Source organism: Desmodus rotundus, chromosome 6, assembly GCF_022682495.2.
Source record: "Desmodus rotundus isolate HL8 chromosome 6, HLdesRot8A.1, whole genome shotgun sequence".
NCBI classification, from domain to species: Eukaryota; Metazoa; Chordata; class Mammalia; order Chiroptera; family Phyllostomidae; genus Desmodus; species Desmodus rotundus.
This window is the reverse complement of record NC_071392.1, coordinates 119391546-119412345: the sequence shown is the minus strand read 5'-3', so window position 1 is coordinate 119412345 and position 20800 is coordinate 119391546. Positions and strand designations below refer to the sequence as shown.

Here is a 20800-nt window from a genome sequence, read left to right as displayed (position 1 = left end):
GTTGTGTTACCACACCCTCATGAAACTAGACAGAATGACACCAGAGACCCGATACAGTGATCAACCACTCCCTACCCTGGCCCCAACCAACCAGTAAAGGCAAAAAATTTTTTTCCTTTGTGTAATCTTGCCTGTGTGGGCCATTGGGGAGGGGAGCTAGGTTTTGGAGTGTTTGCTTACCTGTGACTCTGGGATCAGCACTTTTTCCTTAAAATAAACCTTTACTTTCTTTGCTACAAACTTCTGTTTGCATCTTACTGGGCTTTGATGCACACAGGCAAATGGACCCTTTTAGTAAAGTAACAAAAATGTACTGGAGAATGGCAGTTTTGTAGCTTATTTTAATGAAAGGAGGAGACCTAAGAAGGATTACATGAAATCGGGTAGATTAAGTGGGTGGGAAAGCAAAGCAGGGAAATCTCAGTGATTGGATACAAAGCAAAATGGAGAAACATATACTTTTACATTGGTGGGTAGGTTAGTTAACGTTTATAGCACACAGATATGGTCTGCAGAAAACAAGGTAATAAGAGTTCTTCTGTGGTTTCATTCTCTGATGCTGGCGGCTGTGCCTTAGGTCTGGAAAAGAAAATTACTCTGACATTTCAGAGTAATCTTAGATGCAAAAAAACAATAGACTCACTTAAGGTAGAGATTGACCTTTGTCAAGGAAGATACTGGCTTAGGACATGACTACCTGCCATGACCAGCTTTTAGTCAGGAATTTTTATGTTCAGACCATCCTATGTAGTTACTTTTGGTCTCTGAGTTTATAAGACCCACCACACAGGCCTCCCCTGAGCTTATCAGGTTTAGTATGTGGCCCCCTTTGGTCCACATTCTGCTAATCTGTCTCATGTCAATCTGATTATTAGACTAGCCAGAAGAACCTAGAAGGGTGGAAGAAAAATTATTTTCTCTCCCCTACAATTTTAGAGATCCAGCCAGGGGAATTCACTGGCTGGAATACTACTAGCTCCCAGGACTGGCAGCTGAGAGATTTGTGACAAAAAGCCAGTAAGAGGCCCCAGCTAGGTAGTTCAGTTGGTTAGAGTGTTGTTCTAATACACCCAGGTTGGGGGTTTGGTCCCCAGTCAGGGCATATACAAGAATTAACCAATGAATGCGTACATAAGTGGAACAAGAAATCAGTGTTTCTCTCTCTCCCTCTACAAGTCAATAAATAAATATATATTTTTAAAAGATCAAGATGAACAAGAATTATATGGGACTGAATGAACTGATGAAGATGATTATAGTTTTTTTGCCTTTGAAATAGTGCTAATTTTTTAAATTCTTGTTTTCCAGATATATGCAAATTTGTTTCTCTTAAATGACCTATGACTTAGAGCAATTTGGTAAATTATACCTTTGTAAGCAGAATTGAAACATTTATCTTTTTCTCTCTACCAGATCCCTCCAGAATTCAAAAGCTCCCAGGGAATCAGTGATAGTCTTATTTTCATGGCCATATTGTTTTTTGCATAAGTTCAGTAAGAATCTGTATTCCTTGTTAACAGAACACAATTGGAAACTGGTTAAATTATCACGGCTTTATCTTGAATGTCATATTTGAGAAAGACATGCATAGACTCAGATATGACCAGACAGCTCTGAGGAACTAAGATTGACTTTGAGGGCCATTAAAACTCTTAGAAAAATTGGCCTGGTATCAAGTGTTCAGCAACCTAACCAGGTGAATCAGAAAGGCCACTTCCTGGGAGGTACTGTAACCTCAGGATATTTTGGAGACCTTGAGAAGCAAGGAATTAACCCAAACTAAAGGTACTGTAGGCAAAGTCTGATGACAAGTCTTTGGCTTGGCTTTTCTGGCCTCAAGGGAACTTCCTCCGCTCCCCCTGCTCCCGCCCCCAGGGACCTTTTAAAGTTCAATCTGAAGATTCCTTGTGAAAAATTCCAACAAAGCAGCTTTAAAAGAGCCTATATTGGGGGAAAAATAAAAATTTTTTTAAAGAGCCTATATGATTAATTGCTGTTCTTTTTGTACTTATGGAAGTAATCAGTCCAAGCTTATTGAAACAACTTATTTTGCAAACATATTAGTCTTTAGCTGTCTTTGGTAAAACTGAGGTTGATTTTAGAGAGTGCCTATAATACACACTTATGGATATTAAATTATAGTACCTGAGAGAACCTCTGAAAACCAAGTAGAAGTTACTCTTTGTAAAAGGACATTTACATGGGAAGATGTCAATAAGAAAGTGACATTTGAGGGGAGGAGCCATGTGGCTCTCTGGTGGAAGAGCATCCCATACAGAACAAACAGCATGTGCAGAGGCCCTCGGGTGGGAATGTGCCTGGTGTGTTCCAGTCCTGGAGGTCTGTGTCATGCTTGTCCTGTCCGGACCAGCCTGGATCAGGCACCGTACAACAATCTGACCCAGACTCTTAAAGCCACAGTGTCACAAAGATGTTTGTACTGCAGCCGTGACCACCCTTCTTCCATTCAGAGTCCCCCTCAAAATTAGAAGTATTACGGGTTACACAATAAATGGCTCAGGGTAGCATACCTACTCTGTTGGAGCGGAGATTTAAACATGTAATATTTAGTATCTTGCTTCAAAAACATGTAATATTTAGTATCTTGCTTCCAAAATCCAAAGAAGCTGGCCAAGTATTGAGTCTCAGAGTGGAAGGGGGTGCCAATGGGCAGCAACATAACTTTTACCTCTCAGGGTATGTGCAGATACGCTCTAGGCTACTGGACTCCAGAAGCTTCCTTGAAGAGATAGGCCCCTGAAGTTTTGTGGGTTTTATCTCCCAAGTATATGGCATGGATGACTTACCAAGGCATCTAGGATACCCTAGGTCTGCTCACCTATCATCCTATTAGCATGATGTCACCAGTGGGTAGGCCAGAATGGCATCTGTGGGATGATGAGATGGTCAAAAGTATACACTGAATTGTAACAGTGAATCAGGGTTGTCACAGATCCAAGGTAAGGCATTCAAGGAATACTGTTTTCCTTGGCAGGTGAAAGCAAACTGATTTCAGTCTTCTCTCATTGGGATAGAGAAAATAACATTGCCAAATTTATAGCTGTATACTAAGTTCCAGGCTCTATGTCGATTTGCTTTATTAAGGAGACTACATTTGGAACGGCAGCTGTAATATGAGTAATTTAAAATATCCCACTGCTATTTTTCTAAGACATGTCTTATATAATAAAGTGAGTTAAATAGTGCACTCCTTTATCTTCCAGAAGAGTTGGTGGCAGTAATCCCTGAGATTCCTCCAGCAATGCAGCATCGCCCTTGGTTTACTACTTTGGTCTTTCTATTGTAATATTTGGTCTTCCTGGCATAATAGCCGTGATCCGTGAATGAGGAGTAAAGGAGATACTTCAAGTTGATACGTGTGCTTATTTCAATTGTGCATTCAGGAACTCATAACTACAGGGTAGGTTCAGGGACCCGTTGGGCCCCTGATGGACTTGGGCCCAAACTCCATTTATTATGTGGTCACCATAGCTCCACCACCACACCTCATCCAATTTAGGTCTACGGTGATATTCCGAGTTTCCCAGGATTAGTTAGCTCATAAGCAATATATGAAATTTTTGGTTTTATTTCTAGGCTCAATCTATTTACATGAGAATTTAAATTTCTAATTGGTAATGAGAATACTGTTTAATATTTTAACTTTTTCGAATTTGTTAAGGTTTATTTTACAGTTCACATTTGTTTTATTTGCTTTAGTGTATTATAGGTACTAAAATCAACCTCATTTTTACCAAAGACAGCCAAATTAAGACTAATATGTTTGCAAAATAAGTTATCGTTTTATTCAGTTATAAGTTGACAAAGGCAGAAAGACGACTGCCTTTGAAAGAATTCATTGTTTACATTTCCCAAGAGAAGGGGGACACCAGCCCCAAAGGGCCACACGGGCAAGCAGCAAGGTCCATCAGGAGGCAGGAAGGAGGGAAAGCCTAGGCTTTTATTGCTGTAGCGGTGGGAAGTTGTTAAGTGGGACATCGCCCTGTTTGGGAGGGAAATGAAACATAAGTGTTGGGATTTGTGGTTGAAGGGTTTTTAACAACAAAGCTGGATCACAGGGGAGACATAAAACACTTTGGTCATTAGTTTGGCCTGTGATTAAATGGAGCCAAATAGATAACACAGAATCATAGAAAACACAGAAGCATTTCTTCTGGTAATTTAGGTTTATATCTTTTCTAAAACTTTATATCCTTAACCTACAACCTTGCAAACAATTATTTTCTCCTTTGAACAATGATATATTATTATTTCCTTTTTTCTCTCGTTTCATGTCTGTCACTTTATTTTGATTGATAATTATGTGTTGACTTTTGTGAAATCCGCTAATTCCATTAATAGGTTTTTATTAGTTTTAAATAACTTTTAACTCTCCACTCCAGCCTTTAAAGACATCACCATATTTACACGATTATCTACCTTCTCCCCCTTCTTTAAAAATAAGGATTTGACATTTATATTTTATTCTATGGCAATAATCCCCACATTTGTTTTTGTTTAAGTTTTGACCCTAGAGTTAAACATTCAGCCATCCTCCAAGAATGGTTACATTTTCTGGTTCTTGCACGTTAGGAAGCGTTTGTTGGTTTTATTCAGTACCAATACCATTTGAATGCTCTCATTAACATATGGGAAAGTCTGGCTTCATTGGTCCTGCCTTCCCAAAGTAGAACCTGGAAAACTCCCAAGCATTCTATGAAAGGGACCTTCTTCAGTCGGATGTTTTTGGATGAGATTTCTATTTTGAGTTCTGAAATTCAAGGAGGCCCCATGAAGAACCCTTTGTTGCTCTCTTGGTGTGGGTAGGAGCATTCTTCCACCTTTCTACAAGTTTGTTTCTCAGGGTTTCTGGTACAGAAGTGGCATCAGTCAGCATGGAGGCAGCAGGACTTCCTCTAGCAGGGGTGTCCAACCTTCTGGTGTCCCTGGGCCACACTGGAAGAAGAGTTGTCCTGTACACACATTAAATACGTTGTGATACATAATCACAAAAAAATCTTATGTTTTCAGTAAGTTTACTATTTGGTGTTGGGCCGCACTCAGACATCCTGAGCCGCACGTGGCCTGTAGGCCGCAGGATGGACACCCCAGACAGTCCCGTGTGCTGGTAAGGTGGTAGTGGCTTCCCCTTCAGGCCCGTTCTAAGACATGGTTATGGCAGTCCTCCTCGAAGCCTATCCTGTTGGTTCACCAGCCTTCCAACAGTTTTGAGCTAACCAGAATTCTTTAAGAAAATTCCTTTTCCTGCTTCAAGTCAGTTTTTATTGTTTGCAACCAAGTCTGTAGCTATAGCTTATGGGCCAAATCTGACCCACTACCATTATTAAAGGACTTTTAAAAACAAAACTATTTAGTAGTCTCAGTATGTGAAAATTTTATAAAATTCAAAATTCAGTGCCCATAAATCAAGTTTAACTGGAGCGCAGCCATGTTCATTTGCTTACATATTACCGATAGCTGCTCTGGTGCTGCAATGCTGGAGTTCGGTGTTTGTGACAGGCTGAATGGCCCAGAAAGCCTATCTGGCCCTTCACAGAGTTCGTTGACTCCATGTTAACAAACAAGTACCTGACTGAAACATCTGGGTATGAAATTATTCCTTAAAAAATTTTGTAGGCATTTCTCGTTTTAGTAAACAATATTGCTTTGGAGAAATGTGAGGACAGTTTTTTTTTTCTCCTTCAAAATGGCTTATCTATGTGACTTCTCATTTAACACCTTTCTCTTACTTCTTGTACTCCAGCACGGTCCGGAGAAGCTGCCACTGCCAACCTGCATGCCACGTTCTCGCTATGGCAAACGCGAGATTTTATTTTCAGCTTCAAAAGGTGTGCAAAATATACTCGTAGAAACTTTATTGGTTCCTTCTAAAATCTTCAGCCACAGGCATTACCTCTGCTTCTTCCCTTGTGTAAAGCTGCCTGGTTCATCTTCATTGCTTTTGGCAGCTCTTCTTAATGTTGGGGTTTGGGTTTTGTTTCCTAGTTCACAGAAGTTAGACTATGCATTCTGTTTCTGAGTTTCCTTATTGCTTTTGAACAACTTCACAGGAGAGAAGGGGGAGAATACCTCCATCTTGTTACTACAAACTCTTTTTAATTTTCTTAATCTTTTTCTCTACTCTTAAAACAATTTCCTTAACCATTTCACTCAGGCTCTATACCACTGTGTCTTATTTGTAAGTGGTACAGTCACCCATTTTACATGTATCTGCCTCATAGGGGTATGTGATCAAAACCTGTTCCACCTGCTACGCAGCAGCAGTAAATAAAGCAAAGTCTTTGTCTTTACAAAGCTGGACGAGAGATGGTGGGTTGGGTAAGAATAGTGGAGATAGAAGTAATAACAAGAGAGATGGTGGGTTGGGTAAGAATAGTGGAAATAGAAGTAATAATAAGCAATCAGATTTCAGATAGTTTGAAGATAGTGCTGAAAGGATTTGTTTTGATGGACATGGGGACAAGAAAAAGAAGAGGTAAAGATAATCCTCAAGTTTTTGGCATGAGAAGCCAGCATGTTAAGATTACTAAACACTAAAATTTAGACCACCATGGGGAAAAAGGGAGGTGAAATGAGTGTGGGAGAGGGGGGAAAGGTCAGGTACCAGGAATAAACATGAGGCTGGCTTTGGATTTCTAGACAGCAACACAGAAAACTAAAAATAATAGAGCAGTATCTAAAATTCTGAGTGAATATGATTTCCAAACTAAAACTCTATGCCCAGACTCTCAATCCACGGGTGAGGATAGAATTTGCCCTGTGAATTCTTTTCTCAGGAAGCTACTTAGAAGATGGGTTCCACCAAAAGAAGGGAGTAAAACAAGAAAGGAGACAACACAGGAGACAGGAAATGGGAGAGAAAATGAGAAGTCCCAAGGTGACAGCCGCATAGTTCTGACTGGAAAAGGTCAGAGAATTCCAGGAGAGAGATTTCTGGGAAGTGAAAATAGACTACTCGATTTTTTTCTATGTTCTGGGAAGAGACATTGACTTGCAGTGGATCCTTGGGGTCAAATTAGTGGTTGGTACGTATAAAATTAAGCAGTTAAAACACAAGTTTTTAATCCCAGAGACAACAAAAAGTACATGAAGGAAATGAATAATATTCAAGTCGTAACAATGTAAATACAGATTTACCTAAAAGTTGATACATAACTAAATTGGAAAGAAATGGGCAAGTGTGTATATATGTATGTAAAAGGGTTTAAGAGAACATTCTGACCCTCTGTAGTAATATGTTAATTTTTAAAACTGAAAACTTAAGAATGAGCAGTATTAGCATGTCCTTTAGAAAAAGGGAGGTAAATAGGAACACAGTTGAAATTGAGCAGAAAATTAGGGAATGTGGAAGTGTGGAAAGTAGAGGTTTTAATATAAGCCTTGCACAGCTATTTATTTAAAATAAGTCTGTTTATCTTTAGTAATAAAGTACATCTTAAAAATGTTTCAGTAACTAAGATGTTAAGATAAATAAATAGTTTCAATTTATTTCTGAAAGCTATAAATTCGTTTTTTGTTGCAGAACTTTTTAAACATTAAAAAGTAACTTTGTGTGGAGCATGCTCCCACAGGCCGGAGGCTGGGGCACATGGGGTGCACAGCAGCAGGAGGAGGGAGCAGGGAAAAAGTGACTTTTTGAATGTTTCCCCAAATGGACACTTTGTGTGTAAAACTGTGAAGGATAAGAATAAAAGGTCAATAACAAAACTATAATTTATAATTACATCATTTAGATAAAAAATATAAACAACATATTTTTAACCTAATAGAAGCTGTAAAAATTAACAAATGACTATCACTTTTTAAATTGGTTCAACAGTCCTTTCCTATTATATTACTTTTGGAATGTCATTTTTCAGAACAGTATTTTTTCTGCATATTGTTCATTCTTGGGGTAGCTTTAAATTGCCAATAAACCCAGGAGGTTCTAGTTTCATAGTCCTTTTACACAGTTTGAAGCTGGTAAACCTTGGGGCCTTTTTTCAAGAGAAAACCTTGCTCATTTAGTGATCCAATAAAATTTTCAAAATCAGCAACCTGGAAGAAAACATCACAAGAGTTAGCCCAAACAAACAAATTACAAGAAAAAGAGCCTACTAATGTGCAAAAATACGATTTTTAAAATTTCTCTCTCAAAAAGTAATACACAGTTGTCAAGTATCTTAGGCAAATTAAATTATTTGTACTAACAGAGAAAACTGCCTACATATGAACTTTGGATTCTAGAATGCAAAGCTAATAAAAAATGAAAACTCCAGTATGCACAGAATTTTTCAAAATCAGTTTGAGACACACACACACACACACATTGGTTTGTTGTTCCACTTATTTACACATTCATTGGTTGACTGAGTTTTCTGTGTGCCCTGACCAGGGATGAGAGCCACAACCTTGACATATCCAGATTACGCTCTAACCGACTCAGCAACCCAGCCACTGCTGCAGACAATCTTTTATATTTGTTTTAGCTTAGAGTCTAAACAAAAATTAGACTAGCTTTTGAAATTAAGTGGGCCATTCTCCATTTAAACTGTTTTACAAGGCAGAAAAGGGGAAGGAGAGTAAGAAGTACAAACGTCCAGTTACAAAAACAGGCTCAGAGACATTCGGATGCCCTGCTCACAAGGACTGCCCACGGGGAAACTGAGCCTTCCTGCAGTGCGTCCTCCTAACTATCATGACACTGAAGAACCTTCTGAAAAGAGGTAGGTAAAGATAGTAAGTTTTTTTAAAGCTCTACACAGCTAATCTCATAGCTTAAATAAAACAAGCTTGTTTTTGTTTCGCAAAATGCCTATTCCATTCTTTTACTCCAAATCTTTTGATACTTAAAAATTCTATTATACATTAATAAAGACCTGACATTATTATAAAAAAGATTGAAGTATTTGGTTTATCATACCTGAATGTTTAGCTCTTTGGCAATCTGTCGAAGTTGATGAAACTGAAATAAATTATTGTAAGTTCTTTCAGCAATGTTGTTGAGAGCAGAGATAAATCTTTTTGCTGCTGATCTGTTGCTCATTCCAGAACCGTGCTGGGATCGCTCAAAATCTAGGTTCCCAAACTCATCAGAGTAAGTTCCCAGCATGCTTGATGGGAGGGGAATAAAAACAAAGTTACCCAAAGTGACATGGCTGTTGAAATTTTTATTACGGGCCTCCAGATTATAATAAGAAAAATGTGGAAGTGGCCATAGGCCTCATGTAGCAGAGATTTAAACATGTAATATTTAGTGAGTGGCCACTACGAAATTTACTATAGTATGGACTAGGGATAAATACATTTTAGAGTTGACACTTTTAAGAAACCTCTGAACATGAAAAGAGAAATGCATAAAAATATAAAGTTGATAGACTATAACATAAATACCTGGAACATTTTTTTGATCCATGAAAAAAATTTTAACATGCTAAAATTTAGACTTTACTGGGTAAAGATGTGTTCCCAGCTCCCAGTGCAGCATCTGGGAAATAAAAGGTGTTTAAAAATACTCTAGGAGTGAATTAAAGGGTTCTGATGACTTGTAGTAATCATTGTTAGATATACATCTACAGTCATTGTTAGATAAAGGATATACCTATCACCTCCCATTCTCTGCTGCTCCCTCTTATTTTCACAGTTTCATCAAGAGAAGAACAAAATGCACTTGACAATAAATTTTAGGCAGAAATCTGAAAACACCAGTTTGATATAATCGGCCATCCTCTCTAATACAGCCCTATTGCCGAGTCCTTGCCTGAATTCTGTGTCTGTATATGGGGACAGATATAACTCACAGTCAAGCTTAGAGGCAAAGATGTTATTTAATCAGGAATTAATCAAGTGTAAATTAATTGCCTACTAAGCACTGGGCTTATAGTAGATGAACAGAACAGGTACACTCCCTGTTCTTTTTTTTTTTTAAGGTTTTATTTATTTATCTTTTGAGAGAGGAGAAGCGATGGAGAAAGAGAGGGAGAGAAACACGATTGGTTGGCTCTCATAAGCGCCCCTACCAGGGACCAAACTCACATGTGTCCTACCCTGGAATCAAACTGGTGACCTTTCACTTTGCAGGACAAACCCCAACCAGCTGAGCCACACTGGCCAGGCCCAATCCCTGATCTTAAAGAGCTCAAAGGAATGAGTTTAAAGGCTTAATAAAAACAGAGCTTTTGGTTTTCTAAAATAGGTAAGAGCCTACATGAAAGAGAATGAACTGTACAAATAGAAATACATGCCATTCAAATAAGACTGTAATAAATGATAATGAGATAAATGAGTATGTGTTTTCCCCTGTAATACAGTATAATCTTACTTAAGGCTTTTAAAAAAATATTTATTTTTAGAAAAGAGAAAGGAGGGAAAAAGACAGGGAGAGAAACATTGATGTGTGAGAGGAACATTGATCGGCTGCCTCTTGCTCATCCTCAACTGGGACCTGGCCTGCAGCCCGGGCATTGCCCTGACTGGGAATTGAACCGGCAACCTTTTGGTCTGCAGGCCAGTCACACCAGCCAGAGCAAGGCTTTTATGATTAATTACTCTACCATATAATTTTACCATATGCTTATTTCTCAGATAGTTGTCAAAAATGCTTTAGGCTACATTAATTATAATTGTTAATATTTTCCTGAATAATATTTAGCATATGCTATCTCATTTAGTCTTCTCAGTAATCCTGTGAATTAGGGACTATTCTTATTTCCGCTTTACAGATGAAGAAACAAAGTCTAGTAAGGTTAACTGACTTGCCAAAAGTTCCATAGCTATTGTAACTTTTGGCACGTCTGGGATTTGAATCTGAGCTACATGCTTCAGATCTGAAGAAAGATAATGTAAAATATTTGAGCTACTTTTCTGAAATAGAAAAAACTATGATAGAAAAATGATCTCTCACATTTAAAGGGTAGCTCTGAAAAAAAAGGGCGGCTCTGTTCTCTTCTGTGTCCTGGTATATTTTTAACTTTAAGAGAAAGCTTTGTGAACTGTTGCCAATACACATTTCATTTTTATAGCTGTGTGCTCTGATAACTATGATAAACTGTATCACAGTTCAGATTTTTCTTATTTAGGCTTATGCTTCCCAGTTAAAAGGTAGTTTAACAGGTTTAAAATCACATTTAGGTCAAACATTCAAAAGCTGAAGAGATGGGAACTCTGAAATGAGAGTTAATGAATGAAAGATGATTACTAAGGTCAACTTTACCATCAAAGAAATACATTTAATGAGGGCCTGCTGTGCACTAGGCATGATGCTGGGCCCTGGGAATACACTGGTAAATGCGACAGGTAAGGTCCCTGCTCTCACACAGTGTAGACTAAGGACAGCCAAGTACGTTAAATGTAACAAAACCGATAATTCACAATCTAGTCTCAATGTGTTTAACTGGGTCTTAATCTCTAACATGGAAATTGTGCCAGGTAATTCCAATCATTTGGAATCAAACTATTTTCTTTTATCTGAAAACTTTTATAAAAGACAATAAAAAAAACCATTCAATTTAGGGAAACTAACTATCTCAAGACAAGTCCGGGAAACTGGTTATCTCATGTAAGTACTGTTTACACTTAATAATGACACCTCTTTTTTCAGGAGTCCAGAAGTAAACTGACAGCCTAAAACTCATTCAGATTTACCAGCAAGGCTACTTTGAGAAGCAGTAGAAACAAGTTCAACAAGGAAATGCCCAAGAGTTCCTCTTGGATGGAAAAGCACATGTAAACAGTGTATAAATGATTACTGAGACATGCAGAACTAATCATAAATAAGCTATACAGCATTTTTATTGAAAAGGTAATTAAAGCATAATTCATCTTGGTAAAGTCTAAGCTCATATATAAGAACTAATTGATGGCCTCCACAGACCAGTGGATTTATTGTGGAGAAATACCAGATGGCTGCTTGAGGCAAAGTCTGGGGTCGGAGGCTTTGGGAAACTGAGTAAGGGTAAAGCCTCAAAAAGAGAATGTTACACTTAAGAGAGAGGGCGATGAGGGTAGTTTGACCTTTGATTTGCTTGATAGCCAACATTCTATGGAGTGGAAAAACCTGACATTGTCAGCAGACTCAGGCACCAGAAGACCCAAAGGGCAGGAGATTAAAAGGAAAAGAGAAGTGGCAGTCTTAGCTCGACCCCAAACATGGAGAGTTTAAGCACAAGATACACAAACAGAGATACACACTCTAGATTGTAAGTAAAGAGGCAGCTTCTTGTCATTAAATAAGAAGTCCCTGTTGGTCCTTGTTTTAATTAGGAAAAAAAATCCAAATTTTCTGGAATTTTGGTTAGGTTCACTGACTTCCTTTTCTAATGAAAAAAAGGATCACTGTTAGGACAGTTTCAGGTTTCTTCCTGGTCTGGTCTCCTACCAGAAGTCAGGAAGGCAGCTAGTATTTGTGGCCATTCCTTTGCTTCATATATGAGCCACTGGCAGCATGTTGTATGAGAAAGTCTAGTAATTCCTACACTATCTGGCTGCTTATAAATGGCAACTAGAGGGTCCCCAACAATGAAGTCCACTGGAGGTGGAAGAAAGCAAGCTTGGTAAAGCTTTCACCTGTAAGACCCCTCAAACCCTAGTACTGCATCACATACAAGAGAAAACTGGTGGTTCAATACTGTATGATGCTAAACCAATAAGATACTCAGATATAGAAGGTACTACATTAGGAATTGTTTGAAAGGGATGTTATTTATGATTTTACTCATTGTGAGTCAGTGCTCTGGCACCAGGAATCATTAAGAGCTGTCAATTCTTGAGTCTTTAGAGCTTTCAAAGACTGTAACCTCACTTGCTAACAAATTATGACAGACAGAATTAAAGACAAAGGTCCCTTTTGTCCACAGGCTGCCTATAGGGCAAGAAACAAATGGCAGGTTAATGCTTAGATCTTCAAGAGGGAGCGTGGGTGTCCTCCTGCCCATACAGCATGCTTCTAAAGGCAGCAGAGGGAACCAAGTGGCCTCCAAGGACAGGCCAGTACCAGCTGGGGAATGAAGAGACAACCACGTAAAGGCTTTGTCTATGAGGAAAGGAAGAAAAGGACCTGCAGCTTAGAGCTACTAGAAAATTTAGATGGAAAGAATACATAAAAGACTAGACCCAAGAAATCCTTTGAAAAGGGTAATAATTTTGGAAGCTCCTGATGTGTGATGTGAGATCTGCCAGTTTTTTTAAGTTTTCAGTGTGTGATATGGGTCAGAGAAAGGGAGATCTGCTCAGTGTCATGTTAATATCATCAAAGCTAGAGCTGTTGGTCATAAATATAGTGTTAGTTACCAAGTGTCAACTAATGTGCCAGAACCACATTTTTTTACTTTTTATAGCCTTGTTGCGAGGCTATACCTCAGCACCATCCTTTGTGGCGTGCTTTGCACAGAAGGAGACTGAGAAGCAGAATCTAATTTGTTGGGGCAGCTCCAGGTCACGCTCTTCCTGCTATGCTGTACCACTTATACTCAGAGCCAAAGAGGAACAACTCCGCAAAGTCACCTGGTTCTGATTCCAAGCAAGCCCCAGAATAGGGGCTCTCAGGGCAAAAACAAAACACACTTACTTTGAATTGCTTAACAAAATAATTTCACCCTTAGATTAACATATATTTTGGCCTTGGAAAAGTAGATTCCTAACATTTATATTTTAAATGCTATGAGAACATTAAAAAGCTAATTTCTAAATTATGACACACTCACACTATGGAATACTATGCAATTGTAAAAAAATAAAAGGAAGTGCTCTTTGGGCACTGATATGGAATGATCTCAAAGATGCACTATAAATGAAAACAAAAGAATGTGTGTGGTATGCTACCACTTCTCCATTAAAAAAAGAAGAAGAATACACAGATGCAGAGTTCTGGTAGGTATTTTATATCTGAAAGTCATAACACAAAAGATTTGCTGTAGCCACTGGGGCACAGAAGGAAGGGCTAGGTAGCTCGTAAACAGGGTAGGAGGAAACTTTCCACGGTATGCTTTCTGAACTTGGCAATTTTGAAGTTTATGAATGTGTGAACCTATTAAAAATTTTGAACTGAAAGAAAAACCTACCTAAAATAACCAGCTTTTGCTTTTATTGATTAAAAACATCTATATCTAAGGTAGACATATATGATCCGTTGAAATATAATTTTTCTTCTTTTTTACCTCCTAGGAATCATGATCTATCAAATGACAAAATACAAAGAATACAATTTAGCAATATTTGTTAAAATCCTAAAGTATTTATCCTGGGACCCAGAAATATCATTTCTGAGACTTTCTCATACAGGTATACACCTACCCATATATGAATTATGTTACAGAGATTTACTCATTGTAACATTGTTTGTAAGAAGAAAAGAATGGAAAATATGTATCTAATAGCAATGGGGGACTAGTTAAATTATAGTGTATTTAAATAATAAAATACTACTTAGGATTTCAGGGTTTAGTCAAGATGGAGGTGTAGGTAGAAACACTTCGCTTCCTTGCACAACCAAAAGGAGGATAACAACCAATTTAAAAACAATAAACAACCAGAAATGCCAGAAAATCAAGAAGCATGAAAATCCAACAACAAAGGAGTTAAAGAAACATTCATCCAGACTGGTAGAAGGGGTGGAGATGGGCAGCCACGGCAGAGAGGACATGTGGCAAGATGTCAGACCACGTGGGTGAAGCAAGGGCTGACTGACCCGGAATCCCACGTTCACGTACAGATAAGCCAGGAGGAACAACTGGGGAGCAAGACAGACTGTGAAACCCAGGTTCTAATATGGGACACTAAAGACTCAAAAACCTCTGGCTGTAAAAGTCTGTGGGGGTTGCAGCAGCGGGAGAAACTCCCAGTGTCACAGGAGAGTCCACTGGGAAGGCCCATGGGGTCCTACAAGGTACACAAGCCCACCCACCTGGGAATCAGCCCTTGAAAGGGCACAATCCACTTATGGGAAGCGAGAGAAGTGATGGAAAGGAAAGTGGGGCAAGAGCCAGGCAAGCGGCATTGTTCCCTCTGTAACCCGTCCCCCACAGAGAATGCCAAAACAGAGCGAAGAGGGTTGCCCCACACTGGCAAATACCTAAGGCTCTGCCCCTTACTACATAACAGATGTGCCAAACAGAGAAATACGGCCCAAATGAAAGAACAGATCAAACCTCCAGTGAAAGAACTAAGCGGTGAGGAAACAGGCAACCCATCAGATGCAGAGTTTAAAACACTGGTAATCAGGATGCTCACAGAAATGATTGAGTTCAGTTGCAAAATAAAGAAAGAAATGAAGATTATACAAAGTGAAATATAGGAAAACATACAGGGAACCAACAGTGAAGGGAAGGAAACTGGGACTCAAGTGAATGATTTGGAACAAAAACAAGAAATAAACATCCAATTCAAACAGAATGAAGAAACAAGAAATGAAAAAAATGAGGAGATGCTGAGGAACCTCTGGGACAACTTTAAACATTCCAACATCTGAATCAGAGGGGTGCCAGAAGAAGAGGAAGAACAAGAAATTGAAAACTTACTTCAAATAATAACGAAGAAGAACTCCCCCAATCTGGTGGAGGAAACAGACATACAAGTCCAGGAAGCTCAGAGTGTCCCAAAGAAATTGGATCCAAAAAGAGACACACCAAGACATCATAATTAAGTTACCCAAGATTAAAGATAAGGAGAGAATCTTAAAAGCAGCAAGAGGAAAGGAGACAATTACCTACAAAGGAATTCCCATAAGACTGTCAGCTGATTTCTCAAAAGAAACCTTACAGGCAAGAAAGGGCTAGAAAGAAGTATTTTAAGTCATGAAAGGCAAGGACCTACATCCAAGATTACTCTATCCAGCAAAGCTATTATTTAGAATGGATGGGCAGATACAGTGCTTCCCAGATAAGGTGAAGTTAAAGGAGTTCATCATTACCAAGCCCTTATTATATGAAATGGTAAAGGGACTTATCTAAGAAAAAGAAGATCAAAACTATTAACAGTAAAATGACAACAGACTCACAACTATCAACAACTGAACCTAAAAACCAAAAACTAAGCAAACAACTAGAACAGGAACAGAAGCACAGAAGTGGATATAACATGGAAGGTTATCAGTGGGGAGGTGGAGGGGGGAGAATGGGGGCAAGGTACAGGGATTAAGAAGCATAATTGGTAGGCACAAAATAGGCAGGGGGAGGTTAAGAAGAGTATGGGAAATGGAGAAGCCAAAGACCTAATACGTACGACCCATGGAGATGAACTAAATGGGTGTGGGGAATGCAGGAAGGTCAGGGTTGCAAGGCAGAGGGGGTAAAAGGAAGAAAAAAGTTGGGACAACTGTAGTACCATAATCAATAAAATATACTTTAAAAAATATAAAAATAATAAAATACTATTTAGCTGTAAAAAAGAAGTCTCTTATTTCCTAATAGGGAAAGATCTCTAGATATAATGTCAAAATTTTTAAAAAGGTACAGAACAGTGTAAGACATGCTATTTACAAAAAAGTAATGGTGTTTTGGTGGAGAGGAAGCGTGGGTGGTAAACAGGATGAAAGAAAGTCTTCTCAAAATATGTAATTTTGAAATAATTTTAGAATTGTGTAAATGTATTGCCCATTCAAAAAAAAAATTTATGTAAAGATTATTTACCCAGAGATAGTTTTTTATTTTATTATTTTTTTACCCTTACCTATAAGGACATTTTTTTCCTTGCTTTTTTTTTTCTTTTTTTAAGAGGGAAAGGGAGAGAAACTTGATGCAAGAGAGAAGTATTGATTGGCTGCCTCCTGTACACGCCTATACTGGAGATTGTAGGTGCCCGGACTGGGGATTTGCAGGCACCCGCACCTAGACGGGTTGAATCTGCAACCTAGGTACGTGCCCTGACCGGGAAATTAAACCTGAAACCTTCTGGTTAAAGGAGGACACTCCAACCAACTGAACCACACTGGCCAGGGCTATCCAGGTATTTTAAACCAAGAAAGTACAGTTTGTGTTCAGAGTAAGATGTGATCCAATGGACTAAATAAAAACAATTTTGCTTGGCCTAATTAAGATTTGTATTTGAGATGGAAAGATGAGTGACATTTCATTTAAAACATTAAACATTTTAATCTTACCTATATTTCATAATTTCAACTATATCCTCAGCATCTTCTTTGGTTGCTTGCTCTCTCAATTCCAACCTTGCTCGTGCCTTTGAAAGAAAACAACTATTTTCAGATAACAAAATATAGATATATTTAACATTGTTTGAGCAGGTATAGTTATAGCTAGGCTTTCATTTATTCATTTTACACAAAAACTGGCTTTTGGAGAAGGAAGCTATAATATGAAAGTCAGAACTTTAAAAAGTGATTTGAAAACCCGAGTATGAGAATAATCACTCATTTAAAATATGGATTAGTACTCACTTTGGCAGAACATATTAAACATGGATTAAAGCCAATTCTTATCTACTGACATATCTTTCTGAATGTTCATTTCAGAAGATTTGATTATGAAATATACTTGTTTTTTTCTTGCCTTTTACTTTCAAGAAGTCATACCTAATCAATCTGTTAAAACAACAAAGAGGAGTTAATCAGGTTTTAGAAGCAAAAAGCCCAAACTCTGGCCCAGCTAATTTTAACTGCCAGTGTTCTTTTAGTGTTCCATACTGCAATAGCTGCGAATAGATATTAGTGCTGCTAGAAAAAGGGGCAGTATTATTATGGATCTGTCATCTACCAAATCAAATACTCGAAGTATTTGACACATTCCATGTTCTCTTTAAATCCTAACATAGTTAACCTAACCACTCTTCATACTATAGGAGTTTCCTAAGTGGCGTTATAAAAAACAAACAACAAAAACAGACTGGTCCTGTGCCTAGAAAGAAGTGGTATTTATAGTTAAAAAATTTGACCAAACCTTTAAAAAATGAATTTCTAATGCTTCCCAATAAAAAGAAAAACCAAATCAGTCTTGCAGAAGTTTGAGAGAAATCATATTGTTCATCTGTCCTCTTTATTCTTTTATTTATTGATTTGAGAGAGAGAGAGAGAGAGAGAGATCGATTTGTTGTTCCACTCATTGCATTCATTGGTTGATTCTTATATGTGCCCTGACCGGGGATTGAACCCACAACCTTGGAGTATAGGGATGACAGTTCAAACAACTGAGCTACCCAGCCAGGGCCTACGTAGCCTTTCTTAAGCTAAGAAAGCATCAACTTAAACAAACCTCTGTTAATCGAATCAAAGATTCCAGCTGCCTAGTAGTGATCGGTGAGCTATTTAATCGCTGGCTCTGTTTCCGGAGCTCGAGGTAAAAGTCTTGAAGAATTTGAGCAGCTTCCACGGATAACCTTGGGTAGACATACTGACGAGCATAACCAATGTACTTTCTCAATAGCTGGTGGGGAATTGGATCTATTGTTTCTCCAGGAACCACCTGACACATGATACAAAGGCCCAAGAATACAAGGATAAGTGGCAACTAAAATCTTTCAGCTAAAATAACTTTTGTACATAAATATAAAATTCAAAAAGACTCTCAAATAAGCCAAACATTCTGTCTAGCTCTCGGTCTAGTTAATATAGATTAATTCAAATGAAATTTACATAAACCCTAATATTGTATTATAATGTGAAAGCTGTGGTATGAAAGTTTATATGCTACTGCTCTACAATACACAACATGCTGACATTCAAACAGAAGTGAACTGAATGATTAAAAAGAAACATTTGTACCTTTAGTCTTTCTGATAATGGTTTATCAGAAACCACTTCAAGTACAGAAGTATTTGAATCTTGACTATTCAGACGAGCTACTGTGGCACTGGCAACAGTTCTCTGCTTTCCAGCTCGTATTGCAATTACATGTTCGGAGAGTAAGTGATCATGGTCCTCATTGGGGGTGTCTAACAGGATAAAGACCAAATCGAATCTGGATAGCAGGGCACTCCCCATTCTAAAGAGGCATGAAAGAAGAAACAATGATTGACGTAAAAACAAACTGAAGACCTAGGAAACTCGTTTATTACTCAAGTTGCATGTAGAACTTAAAAAAGGTTTTAGGCTACAGAAACAAGCAATAGCTTTTAAATAACACACCCCCCAACTCCAGAGACATCAGGCCATATGCCCTACAACATGTGCACAGCCTTATACGAGGGGACACCCAAAAAAATGGAATTATCTTCTGGAGGGCAGGCCCCTTGTAGTACAAGCTTCCCCCACTAGGTGAGTGTTCTGGGAACCCATCTGTATCAGTGTACCAGCTAGCATTGTGAGAGGCTGCATTTGGCTTCAGTGAATTATTTTTTGGAAGACTCAACACGTTTGACCATTTTATGATGGGTGATTTACAAGTGCACCTACCCATATAGTGCTGAGTGTTCCACAGTTTTTGACCAAAAATGGTATGACCCCTGTGCCCCACCCTCCCTATTCATCTGATCCCACCCCAAGCAACATCTTCCCCCCTGGATGAAAAGTGTCCTCAAAGGGAAACATTTTGCTGATGTGGAAGAGGTAAAATAAAAAATAGGAGAAGCACTAAAAGGCATCAAAATTGATGAGTTCAGCTGACTTCCAGCAAAGATGGAGGCATAGGCAGACACTGTGTCTCCTCACACAACCAAAAGAAGGACAACAACAATTAAAAAAAAAACAACAACCAGAACTGACAGAAAATCCAACTGTATGGAAGTCTGACGACCAAGGAGTTAAAGACACATTCATCCAGACAGGTAGGAGGGGCGGAGATGGGCAGCCAGGCAGACAGGACGCTCAGCAAGGCTGCGGCTGAAGGACCGGGAGAGCAAGGTGGCAGCTGGCAGCTGGCAGCCCCAGTGAGGCGGTGGCTGGTGGAGCAGGCAGTCCCACATTCACGTGCAGATAAACGGGGAGGAACAACTGGGGAGCAAAACAGACCACCCAACCCGGGGTTCCAGTGTGGGGACATAAAGCCTCAAACCACTGAGTGAAAACACCTGTGGTGGTTGAGGCAGCAGTGGGAGAAACTCCCAGTCTCACAGAAGAGTTCGTTGGAGAGACCCACAGGGTCCTTGAACATACACAAACCACTCACCCGGGAATCAGCACCAGAAGGGTCCGCTTTGCTTGTAGTTAGCAGAAATGACTGAAATCCTGCAGAGAGCGGAGCAAGTGCCATTGTTCCCTCTTGGGCCCCTTCCCCACATACAGCCTCACAACGAACCAACATGGGTTACCTGGCCCCTGGTGAACACCTAAGGCTCCACCCCTTACTGTGTAACAGGTGCATCCAGACAAAAACAATGTCCCAAATGAAAGAACAGATCAAACCTCCAGAAAAATACAACTAAGTGATGAAGAGATAGCCAACCCATAAGATGCACAGTTCAAAACACTGGTAATCAGGATGCTCACAGAATTGGTTGAATTTGGTTGCAAAATAGATGAAAAAATGAAGGCTATGCTAAGAGAAACAAAGGAAAATGTACAGGGAACCAATAGTGATGCGAAGGAAACTGGGACTCAAATCAATGGTATGGACCAGAAGGAAAAAAGAAACATCCAACCAGAAAAGAATGAAGAAACAAGAATTCAGAAAAATAAGGAGAGGCTTAGGAACCTCCAGGACATCTTTAAATGTTCCAGCATCCGAATTATAGGGGTGCCAGGAGAAGAGGAAGAACAAAAAATTGAAAACTTATTTGAACAAATAATGAAGGAGAACTTCCCCAGTCTGGCAAAGGAATAGACTTCCAGGAAGTCCAGGAAGCTCAGAGAGTCCCAAAGAAGCTGGACCCAAGGAGGAACACACCAAGGCACATCATAATTACATTACCCAATATTAAA

General features: G+C 38.9%; 1 protein-coding gene across 5 annotated transcripts in view; it reads right to left on the bottom strand.

Annotated features, from left to right (window-relative positions):
• Positions 1 to 6963: 6963 nt before the first annotated feature.
• MCM8 (minichromosome maintenance 8 homologous recombination repair factor) overlaps positions 6964 to 20800 on the bottom strand; it is a 46190-nt gene continuing 32353 nt past the window's right edge. For 4 of the 5 annotated variants that reach the window (XM_053927321.1, XM_045195004.2, XM_045195009.2 and 1 more), the window contains exons 15-19: positions 18707 to 18926; positions 18198 to 18407; positions 17093 to 17169; positions 8924 to 9113; positions 6964 to 8058 (exon numbers count right to left, since the gene is read on the bottom strand). In XM_053927321.1, coding sequence (XP_053783296.1) covers positions 7966 to 8058; positions 8924 to 9113; positions 17093 to 17169; positions 18198 to 18407; positions 18707 to 18926 — 790 coding nt within the window. In that variant the 3' untranslated portion in view covers positions 6964 to 7965. Of the gene's footprint in view, positions 8059 to 8923; positions 9114 to 17092; positions 17170 to 17386; positions 17531 to 18197; positions 18408 to 18706; positions 18927 to 20800 lie in introns of those variants that run through there. The other variant, XR_008427206.1, reaches the window with a different exon arrangement.